This window comes from Ambystoma mexicanum, chromosome 3p (assembly GCF_040938575.1).
Source record: "Ambystoma mexicanum isolate Mex_15411 chromosome 3p, UKY_AmexF1_1, whole genome shotgun sequence".
NCBI classification, from domain to species: domain Eukaryota; kingdom Metazoa; phylum Chordata; class Amphibia; order Caudata; family Ambystomatidae; genus Ambystoma; species Ambystoma mexicanum.
Genome location: NC_090925.1, coordinates 589,820,364 through 589,832,643, shown reverse-complemented (window position 1 = coordinate 589,832,643; position 12,280 = coordinate 589,820,364). Strand labels below are relative to the sequence as shown.

The 12,280-nt window shown below is 42.1% G+C and overlaps 1 protein-coding gene across 1 annotated transcript in view; it reads left to right on the top strand.

Annotated features, from left to right (window-relative positions):
* Positions 1-7,401, top strand: part of LOC138580641 (adenosine deaminase-like) — a 540,146-nt gene extending 532,745 nt beyond the window's left edge. Inside the window, exon 11 of the mRNA XM_069651342.1 lies at positions 505-7,401. Coding sequence (XP_069507443.1) covers positions 505-609 — 105 coding nt within the window. The 3' untranslated portion in view covers positions 610-7,401. The remainder of the gene's footprint in view (positions 1-504) is intronic.
* Positions 7,402-12,280: the final 4,879 nt, after the last annotated feature.

Here is a 12,280-nt window from a genome sequence, read left to right as displayed (position 1 = left end):
TGGCAGAATATGTATGATTCAAGCCTTTCCGTCCACGTCAGAATCTGATCCAGGTGGAGATCCTCGCAGACTCCCCACATGGCTGGAATAATGCATAAAGCAGATTCATTGCTCTATCCAGGGAATCCCAATCGAAATGTCCTGGATGTGTAAAATGATGCAGCAAGTTTGTGCTTTTTACCACTTCCGGGTACTTTACAGCCTCACCCAATCGAAATCGATGATCTAGGATTGGGTCATGTCTTAGCATGTTTGCAGGCAAGTTCACGATGGGGGTGTTGGGTTGGCAATTATCTTCTTTCGGTTATTGTAGAGCGATATTAAGTGTCTGTGGAAATGATTGCTGCAGAGATGTCTGTGGCTAGAGCATGGCATTGGCAGATTACTGTGGCGAGATTGTCGCTGGCAACAATATGCCATGTTTACAATGCGAGTCCTAATCGAGATGCCATTGTGAGTTCAAACTGAATTATTGATACGGCTTTTTTCCAAATTTTTTGGCAGAACCTAAATGCAGCTCGATCCTGCTTCCTGCCCGAGGAAGAAAAGAAGGAACTTCTCCAAAAACTGTATGAAGCCTATGGGATGGTTCTTGACACTGCATTCTAGGCGCAATTGGACGAATGGGCAGATACGCCTGCGGCACTTCCGCCGCCTTGACCCGAAGATTCCAAACCTTCTGGCATCAAATTTCATTCCGAAACTGAATTTGGAAAAACAGGAAATGGATAGTAATGGCAATAGCTTTAGCAAATCTTTCTTACTCAACAGTATTTTTGTATTGTCTCATCATGCACATCAACTCTACCTCAGTTAAATATTGCCCAGCATAATATATGTGTTATCACAAAAAGGATGCATGTCGTTTGCAGCCCGCGTAGAATTATTGTATATTTTTATGTCAAACACTCCATATTTTTGTTCTACAAAAGGCTAATACAGAAATGTGACAATTTCAAAAAGAAAAGGAACCTTTGCCATTAGCCCATGTGTTCCATATTTGTTCGGGGGGGATAGCTCATGGGCAATGTGCTCGCCGTTGGACGTAAGCAAACCTCTGGGTATTAAGCGCGTTATAAATAACCTATCATATCATATCTGTTCTTTGCCAATCGGAAATGCCCAGAATGTAGGCAATCTCTGTTAGAAGACCACATTGCAACCTTTCTGACTTGGATAGCAATGTAAATTCCCTTCAGTTTCCTTGTTTACCCCACGACAACTCCATGTGTTATTAGACTTATGGACCATAGCAGAGGTCATGGGCACTGGGGGCTAACGACCATTCCCCAATATGCAGCTTCCAATGCCATCCTGATTAATAACTTGGGGCAGATCATCATAGGAGATTCACAGCCCCTCTCTCACTCATTCTAGGGGGCGTTTTTATGTTATCCTATGATGATGTCAACAGTCTCAGTATTAAATTTAGATATATTGGCTCCGCTTAGTTGATTTGGTCTCCAACGTGTCTGAGGCTTAAACCTACAAGGGTTGTAGAATAGATGAGGATTATACAGGGATCCAGACTATGCACGATTCCATATACAGATGTCAGGTCTCGCGGTAACCAGTCTACTGTCATGGCACACACCAGTTAGTATTACCATTTGCCAGATGATTTCTCTTCAGGCCAGCTGCTTGCATCTAGCAAACTAATAGCATCTGGATACCCTACACAAATAAAGTCATCAAATTCCCCCACAGCATTCGGTCTTTGGGTGACTATCCAGGATGGGCTGACATTAGTACCTGGCTTTCCTGGCGGCAGCAGATTAGGGACTCTGGTTTTCAGGAGGCATGCCTGGTGCACACCAGATTTGATCCTATGCACAGAGTATTTTCAGATGATACGTTATTTATAACACGCTTAATACCCAGAGGTTACTAAGCGCGGACCCGGGGATCGAACTCGTGTTGCTCCATGTCATCTTGCTTCCAGGGTGAGCACGTTGCTGCTGAGCTATCCTCCCGAGACAAACCATGACTTGGTGACCTGCATAGCAATGCTGATGTCTCTAGTGGAAACGTGTTTGATTTGACTGAAAAAAGCAATGTTGCAGAAGATAAAGATGAATTGGATAAATACTAACCATAAACCTGAGGAGCATTATTACAGCATATTTTAAAGGTTGAATTTTCAGGGATTTTAAAGCAAAATGCAGTTCAGAGCATATTTTACAGGTTGGATTTTAAAGCAAAATGCAGTTCTGATCCAAATGAGTGCACGCCTGCAAGTGTCTAGAGGCATGTCTATGCCACATGGTAAATCAGGAAGGTCTGTGTTGCCTTTCTGAGCTGAGGGGTTGGCCAAGAACCACCAGGGAGATTCATAGAGAATTTGAGAAGAACCACAACTCACCCTCTGCTATTACAGATCTAATTGAATTAAGATGGACTGCCCTGGGAAGAAATACTTTGCTGCCAAGATGCCAGGTGAATTATCTGGCAGATTAAGAAGTCACACAAATGGAAAACAGTTTAAAGTGTTTAAACCCTTTGGAACTACATCCATAGTGCAATTACTAAATGTCAATTATCTGGGGTAACAGATAAATAAAATGCCCGGGCTTTTAAGCTAGAGTTGCCAGCATTCTAGCATCTTGACATTCAATTATCCCGGCATTAAAACTTTGCTAGCCAGCATTATTTTAACAAGAACCGTGCTATTAATAGCAGTAAGAGAAGTCTAATAATAAAATGTGTCCGTTAATTACGTGCCAGATAATGACTCTCTTACTGTAGTATACTATGAATGTTTTTATTGATCACTTTCGGTTCATACTGAATGAAGAGATATCAGTTGACTAATGTCCATATCTGTAATATCGAACCAACGCAAAGGTAACGTGTGACGGGGCCATGATGCCTTTGGTCTTGTGGCTAATTAAGTTGCCAGAATCCCTCAAAGGCATTTTAGAACCAGACGTCACAGTTATCAGGAAAGCATCCTCTGCAGGATATTTAAAAAAAAATAGTACAGATTACCACAAACTAAGGACATTGTGATTGGACACACTAGATCGAGGATCCGTCGAATGATTCGTGGATGTTGAACATGGAACGTGTTTAGAACATGGATGTTCTGAAAAAGGAGTGAACAGCAGGTTGAACACAGACCATGCAGGTGCATCAATGCACTGAGCTACCTTGCAGGTTATTTTATATCAGGCGTCCAAACTGTACACAAGAGGAAATCAAATATCCTAGAGTATCGGATCATGTACCCGCTAAATTTTCAGTTTTGGGCGTTATAGTTATGTAGAATTAGCAGGCCCTTCAGAACACACAGACAATAATTTAGTGAAATGATGTACAAAAATACATCCCTTTTGTGTTCATTCAAAACGTATTTCACCTCTCACTGCCATCACAGGTTTTTTTTAATGTGTGTGCACTCACAAACATTCTTCATACATAGTGCCCATCCCGGTGTCTCCCCCTCCACTGGCGCACTTCCCTCCATTTCATCTATTTACCCAAAGTAGTAATGTGGCAGATGAGTGGCAGAATCTGGACCGTGTCTGCAGTTACACAAAAGCAGGGAATCGTATGGAATCTGAAGCACTAAATAGAATCTTTGCATTTTGTATTAAATGCTTTCATTGGGCTCCTACATTGGTTGCCCATTAGTACTTAGTTTGAACTCTGGTAATTTTTACTCATTAAGCCTACAATGCATCATTTGCCACCTCAGAAGCTGTGTATTCAATTGCTACTCACACATCTTTAATAATGGGGCCTAGCATTTGACTTCCGTGATCCCTACTGCTGGGGGGGGGTGAGGGAATTGGATCATGTCTTGCTGCTACTGAAACCTGCTGAGCCCGTGTGTCAGTTGTGTATTGTATCATAACGAGAGGCCTCCAAGTGGTACCACATTGCTTGCCTATTCTCCGCCTGCCCGTCAAGGTCGGGAGTCTCTAAGGAGTTAAGTGCTTTAATGTCTACAGAACGACGTCCCACTGTCTTTTGGATCCCACTAATTTGTTTTGTGTTCATTTCACTGGGGAACACATGTCATGTCAATGTGGAGAAGGTTGGCTTGCCGGAATGTGAACCACACACAAAGTAACAAAGCACATCAGGTGCCATTGGTGTGGATCCCACACGGGTACGCTACAGTGCACCCCATCACCACTAGTGTGTAAGAGGGCACAGAAGAACATTCCAGATCATTTTCTAAGCACACGGTCCAGTAGTATAGATTGTTTTATTCTGTGGGTATATCTCTAGAAATATCCCAGCAATAAATATTAGAATAATGATAGGACTCACTTGCGGTCAGCGTTTAGTCGCTAAGTTCATAGTGCGCATCTACGGTCGGGCAGGGTCCAGACCAAAGGGCACCACCGACCTAAAACCCCAGAGTACAGCAGTTCGTCATCATCGAAAAAGTGTATTTAGAATGTGTTTCCATTAAACATATTATAAATACAAAGATACAATGAATACATCCATTCAAATTATAGCTACCCCCACTAGAAATACTAGTATACATAACACAGCAACTACCCAGATTGCAAATACAAAATATAAAGTAACGGACAATAAAACAGCATGCAGGCAGCCCCTCTCACCTTGCCCCATTCAACGCCCTGGGCTTTCGCTTACTCCGCTTCCCCTTGGATCAGTGAACACCCCCAATGGAATGACTGGCCAATGCAAGGCAGCCGTATCCAAATGATGGGTTCGATGTAATGTCCATTGGACCGAACTGACCACCACTTATGAAAAACACATGTTTGAGACATTGAATTCAAAGAGTAGGAGACCACAGCAAAAAACACTAAAACCTTAACTGTAAAATGGATGCCTCCCTTGTGATCGCTATAATAACGCAGTTTCATATTGCCCTATGTCAGTGCCCTTCAAGGTGTCCTTTCTTTTTTATAATGTCAAGTTTACAGTTTAGTTTACAAAGTAATAAACAATGAGTCTTATTTTCCGCCTTTTCCATTCAGGAGGTCTAGGGCTTTGGCTCTAGTGTTGGCGCCCTCTAGCGGTAGCATCTTCAACCTTGTGCTTAATCGATTCATTCTTTAAGTGAACGCTACGGGTAAACACGCTATTGATTCAGCCTCAGATTCACTTGGTAATCACTCAGAACATGTATGTCATCTTCACTATGACATTCAAATGAACATCAAAATGTACCTCAAATAAATATCTGTTCCTACGTCTGATCAGTGATGTCATTGTTTCATATTCCTGGCCACTGAATGTCCTTATCTGGGGTTTTAGTATCCTATAAACTGGTCACTGATCTCACAGCATGCATCCTATAACTATCCTCTTCACTCATCTCTTTAGTTAGACTCACCATAATGATGGCAACCTGAGGCTCATTCTTCGCCTTTTTCTGACATTTACTTGCTTCTCTAGTGCTTTTTCACCTGGCTTTTCCCTCCTGCACTTCATTTTCTAACCTGAAGCTCAGAGCACTGTAAGACTACCTTTGCCAGCATCTGGCACTATGCAAAGACTCCAAATATGCAGTCATGTATGGGTGACTTGTATCACAGAAACAACACCCCAATGGCACGAACCAGTATTGTGTTGTATAATTATTTCACATAGCCTCAGCAGAGAAAATACCAAAAATTGAATTGTGGTGCTTTTTGAAAACTTCTTTCACCATTTCTTTTAAAGTCTGATTTCCAGTAATCTTGTATGTTTTATTTCACAGCACTATTGGAGTAGAAAGGTGGTGCTTAACACTTGAATTTCGAATTAAATAGTTTGTTAAATGTTGGACATTGAACCTCCTTGGTAGACGTTATGAATTCTCCTGTAATCTGTAACGCAGGGGGAAATAATGTATGTTGTGGTTTCATGCTTTTTCATGGATGTATTTGCATCGAGGTGTATTTGCATTTATTTTAAGTGGCCCCAAAACTACCTTTTATTTTTTTTACTGTATTCCTTGACCCTCTTTTTTCTTACATCCGTTTTGCTTTTTCCCTGAAAAATGAGCAAACGCAATGTTAATGTTAAAGGATATTTATACCGCGCACTATCACCACTGTAGTGTTCCCCTGGCGCTCTAATGTAAAAATGTGCATCTTTTCTTCATACAGGGCCATTCGCTACTCACCCTTTTTTAACTCTATACCCCTTAGCTTTTTTACACATGTTTTGCTTGTTTCCTGAATATCAAGCAAAACCAATGTAAATGGGCCTATGCAAATGAATCGACGCATAGATATAATGATACAAATGCACCGATGTAAACCTGTGTCACTGTAGCTGAAGGGCGTTTTCAGTGAACTGATGAGTTTCCAGCCGATAGCTCCATAGATCTCATGTTTTAGGTTTCTGTATCTCAGCCAAAGCTTATTTTTACAGAATATAGATATTTGTGCAGCTAATGGTGTGATTGATGTTTTTTTATTTGGCATGGCCACCACTTAAAATGGCTATATTATATGATTTGCATAATTTATTCTCGGTTTAAGGAATCTTTTGCTGTATGCATAGCTTCCCTAATTGACAGTGTTTTCAAACAAAAAGGGACCAGCACTTAGGAGCGACCATGGCATCAAACTGTGTGTTTTTCAAGCAAGAAAACAATAAATGTGCCCCTTCTTAAGTAAGAAATGAAGCATGCAGATGCCAAAGACACTATGCTATTATTTTCCAGTGAAAGACGTAGCAACGTTTTGCTGCAAAAATGAGGAGTTATATTTTATGATAATATCCCACATTTTTGGAGATGGGGTATTGTGTTCAAGAAAACAAAACAACAAATGTGCAGTTAACACACAGTGGATCTGCATGGACCAGTCAAAACCTGCGCCCCATCTATTCGTACAAACCAGCGTTCCTAGCCGCTGGACGCTGGCAGGGACAACCTGAGCTCCCAATTTCATATAACATAATGTAAATGGCAGGAACTATATAATATACATAGCTGATCAAGAACCCTGGAAGGGTGGCTTAAGACCACATACATATTTGATGTCCGGAGTGAGAAATGGGCAAGGTGGCCATGCAAGCCCTACATGTGCGATCGTGCAATAATGGGCCACAACCTTCCCTCGCCCTACACATAGCCTTCCATTACCTCGCCAACACTCCTCCTTCACCACTCCTTAAAGTAAAGGCCAGTTCATCCACTGTTCTCTCTGATACTAGAAGCTTAACAGAAAAGAGAACACAAGTTAGTTGTGCTTTTCTGTACAGTATACTAGTTTGAGGAGTATGTGAAATAAGTATGCATGAATGACATTCTAAGCTTTAGTCTATTGTGTTTTTGTACACAGATTACAATGTTTATACTTTATAAACCAGAGCATACGCTAATGATTTTAAATATTTCTTTTCACAAAACCATTTTGTATTCTGACAGAAAATGGCATTTTGTGTTGTGCTTAATAAAAATGAAATACATGTAATTCATTGATTGTCTTTTTGGTGTGCTTCATTGCGTGTTGTATTCCATTGTTCATAGAAAGAGTATGTCAGTATGGGGCCTAAAAGTCTGGTTACATGTTGTTACTTCTACGCTGGTTTGGTCTGGTCTGTGAGTAGTGGAAATGGGCTTGGATTATCCTGATGTCCAGTCCCGATGATTACTTGTCTGCAGGAACTGCTGAACCCCACAGATCCCTCCAAGAGATCCAATCCACAACTGATACCAACAACAGATGCAATTCAAATCTCTCAAGAGGAAAAGGGGAAGTGGATAAAATAATAAACAACAGATTTCTGTCCTCAGGCTAGTCGGAATGCTGGAGAGGAAATAAGAACAATCTGATTAGAACATACTTAACATTCTAAAATGAATAGCCAATCTCCCAAAGTACAGGATATCCCACATAAACTCAGTACCTGTATTTCCTCCTCTTAAAGTAGGGAGGATGAATTAGTGTAGGCATCTGAAGAGTAAATCAGGAGATATTATTCATGTAATCATGGCATTGTCTAAACTGATATAATATTGTTTCGTCCTCATTGTATATGTTGGCCTATGCCCAGTCGCTTTGTGAGGAAATCCGTATTGCAAGGTCGTGACCTTAATTTAATCAAGCCTCCATTTTAGGTTAGACCGCCATTTTGGTTTATCGTGCAAAGTCACCCTGTGGCCTAAAATGGCCGACCTGTGTCCTCTTGTTTTCACTTTAACCTCTTCAACCTCTGTAGGAGAGTTAATGTCCAACATGCCTGCAGGCTATATGTTAGGGTCATGTAGACCTTGTCCTTTCTTGACCTAGGGATCAGGGGATTACTTGAATTTGCGATGTTAACCTACAAGTATACAAGAACAAGAATGCTATTTAAACATGATATGCGAAACATCTGTTTGACCTGCATTGAAGCAAATGTGTAAAGAGTGTAAAGTCACATCCAGAGAATAGTAGTACTTGTTAGTAAATGTATTAAGAAGTAAACCACATGCATGAGATACGTAAATAAGGAATGAACCTGGCGTGAACCCTAGCCCAGTACATGATTAACTCGTAAGACGCTGGACACTGTTACGAAGAAACTGTATAAATATGCTGATGTCCAGCTAGCAATCCCTGTTCACTGCTCACATTGAACCTGTTGGTGGTCTCTGTGAAGTACTCACGGCCAAATAGCTATTTGTGTACTTTGTTTTGTAAACTGTTCAGTGTTGCAATAAAGAGTTATAATCAAGACAACCTAATTTTCAGAAAGATTCAGCCTTTATATATTGCAACAAAATGGAACGTAGAATCTCCTACCTGAACCTGGATGAATGGTTGGATCCTTTCCAATCGGGTATAGGAGGTTTTCAAAATGAAGTGTGGAATATCAATCGGTTTCCCAGCAGATTATAGAAATCCCCCTGGAAACCCCTCCGGAGCCCAGTTTAAACACTTGGCTACCAGAGGGATAACAGGGAAACCCTCACGGGGGAAAAAACCCTGGGAAGAGCTGCTGGGGAGCGTTGTTTAACCGAGACGGGCAGGAAGGGACTGGAGATCCGTCTTGAATTTCTGATGTTTCCTTACTTGCTGTTTTGATGCTGAAGAGGTATTGAAAATAAAGACACAGGAATCAGCTTCAGGGTGGAAAGAGTAAAAGGACACAGCCAGGAGTACTAGTGTACTGAAAAGATCGAAAATTACCATAAGAATGTCTAGACAGAAACGTCTAGTATCAGGGAATGAAGAGTCTGGATGTTCTCAATACTGTAGAGGTAAACACAAGATTAGAAGGGGTACAGGTTGACGGAGAATAAGACAGAAAAAGAGGATATGTTCCTTACGTGAAGGCATTCAACTGTCTGAGGCAAAGAACCGGCTTTTCGAATGTAGAGGACTGAGCTGTAATAACAAGTACGATACTTAAACCGTGCAGAATATAATGGATGCTGGCAAGAGAATGGAACTAGATGGAATGTCTACCTGCCAAGGGAACGTAAGACGAAACCGCGATAAGTCGCGCACAAGGAGGGCATGTCTTGGAGATTTCGGTTTCAGATGCCTCGATCTGATTATTTGCTGAAGGCTGTAGGTAGACAGATGGAAGAACAGAAAACGGAGGTAAGGATGGATAAATGACTAAAAAGGAAAGGAAAACAAGGATAGATCGTAAGCCAGGATCGCTAAACTCACTAAGCGTTTGGGTACTCCTATGAGAGTAGCAACGCACTGATCCTCAGGATCTCCCGGCTGATATACCGAAGAGGAAGTAACTTCCGGATCCTGCGTTGCTCGAAGAGGAGGAACAACTAGACCGTTGCTGGGTCTTCTGTCACACCCCGGTGCGGCTATCTTGAAGTAGGTAAAAACGGGATGATTCGTCTTCACGATCATAACAGTATGCCCCCTTTTAGGTCCAGATCCTCCCGGCTTGTCTGGGTGTCTGTGATGGAATTGTTTTAAGAGGCGAGGTGCATGTACCGCATCTTCTGGTTCACAGGTACGGTCTGAGGGAGAATATCCCTTCCAATCAACCAAGTATTGTAGATGACCTCAGTGAATGCGAGAGTCACAAATTCCTTTTACCTCGAACTCAGGTCCTGATGAGACCAAAATTGGAGGAGGGCGAGTGGTTACAGTTGGATGAAAAGAACTTTGATTGTCTGGTTTCAATTGAGACACATGAAAGACAGGGTGAATACGCGACCAGGTGTTAGGGAGAATAAGTCTGAAGGCCACACTGCCAATGGGAGTAGCCATCCGGAATGGACCGAAATACCTAGGTGAGAGCTTAGATGGAACAAGGTGTTTAGGAAGATACTGTGAGGATAACCACACCCAGTCTCCTGTTTTGATACTAGGTGCTGGGGTACGAGAGCGATCAGCAAATTTTTTCATTTTCTCCTGGGACTGCAACAAGGTGTTTTTTACCATCTTGTGGCCTTGCCGAATTTGATCCATTAAATGTTCCGACCTTTTTAATGTAGGAAATGATGAAGGACTGAATCCATAGGAGCAAAAAAAAGGAGAGGTGTGAATGGCGGATTGGTAAGAGTTGTTATAAGCATACTCTGCCAATGGAAGTAGGTCTTTCCAGTTATCTTGAGCCGCAGAAATGTAATTTCTAAGGTATCCTTCCAGAGTCTGATTGAGTCGTTCTGTCTGCCCATTGGACTGGGGGTGATAACCAGAACTGAGAGCTCGAGAAATCCTGAGATGCCGACAGATGTGTTTCCAGTAGAGAGATGTATATTGTGTCCCACGATCAGATATGATTGTTTCTGGCAAGCCATGTAATGAGAAAATGTGATTAATAAAGACTTGTGCCAGCAGGGCCGCCGAAGGAACCCCGGTGAGGGGAACAAAGTGAGCCATTTTTGTAAATGAGTCCATCACCACCATGATAGCTGAACATCCTTTTGAAGGTGGAAGGTCAACGATGAAATCCGTTGAGATTATCTGCCAAAGACGGGAATGTAGAGGCATCTTGACCAACAACCCTAACGGTGGTTTCCGTGGTGATTTATTTTGCAGGCAAACAGGACAGGACCCAATGTATTTCTTTATGTCCTCCCGTAGTGTGGGCCACCAGAACCAACGTGAAACCATTTCTAGTGTGGAAGTGATTCCACGATGTCCTGCCACCTTGGACTTGTGACACATATCCAAGACCTCCTTCTGAAGGGGGGTTGTAGGAATGAATGCCCGATTACCATGAAAATAACATTCATCTTCCTTGACCAATGCTGGTTGTGTACATAGTGGTGATTCAGATCCAGATGTTCCTACTGATTTGGATTGAGTCCTCAGTCGAGATAAAAAATCAGGAACGGTATGTAAACCTAAAGCCCTTCTGGGAAAAATTGGTTCTGATCTAAAGGAATCATCGGGAAGTTGTTCCTTGCGGGATAGAGCATCAGCGACAAGGTTATCCTTCCCAGGTATGAAAGTGAAAGTAATTCTGAATGGAGAGAAGAAATGAGCCCACCGTGCCTGGCGGCTGTTACACGTCTGGGCGTACTGTAGAATACGAAGATTGTGATGGTCTGTTCGTACTTCAACTGGGTACTTAGCTCCAAGTAACAGATGACGCCACTCTTCAAAAGCCTGTTTGATGGCTAACAATTCCTTCTCTAACACAGTGTAATTTAGTTCAGCAGGTGCCAATGTCTTTGATAAGTATGCCACGGGATGTTCTTGCTGGTAATCATCAGTTTGAAGAAGAACAGCTCCTAAAGCATATTGTGATGCATCAGTCTCCACGACAAATTGACGATTTTGATCAGGTGTAAGCAGGATAGGAGCTGATGTGAATAGATCTTTGAGCCTTCTAAAGACTTGGTCAGTCTCCTCAGACCAAGAAAAAGCCATACCTTTTTTTACAAGGTTAGTCATAGGTTGGGTCAGGCTAGAAAACCCCGGGATAAACCACCGGTAAAAATTGGCGAAGCCAATAAACTGCTGGATATCTTTCCCGGAGGTCGGAACGGGCCAATCCTGTATAGCAGAAATCTTGTCAGGATCCATAGCTATACCCTTGGAAGATAGAACGTAACCTAGGTAGGTGACCTGGGGTTGGTGAAAAGAGCATTTCTCCAATTTACAAAAAAGGTGATTCTGATGAAGACGACGGAGAACCTTTTCCACATGGCTGACGTGATCCTGTAAGGAGTAGGAGAAGATCAAAATATCATCCAGATATACTATTATGTTATGTAAGAGTAAATCAGCGAAGAGGTGGTCCATAAAATGCTGAAATATGGCTGGAGCGTTTGAGAGTCCAAAAGGCATAACCCGGTATTGGTAGTGACCAAATGGCGTCCGGAATGCCGTCTTCCATTCGTCTCCTGCTTTTATTCTTATCAGATGATATGCTCCCTTGAGGT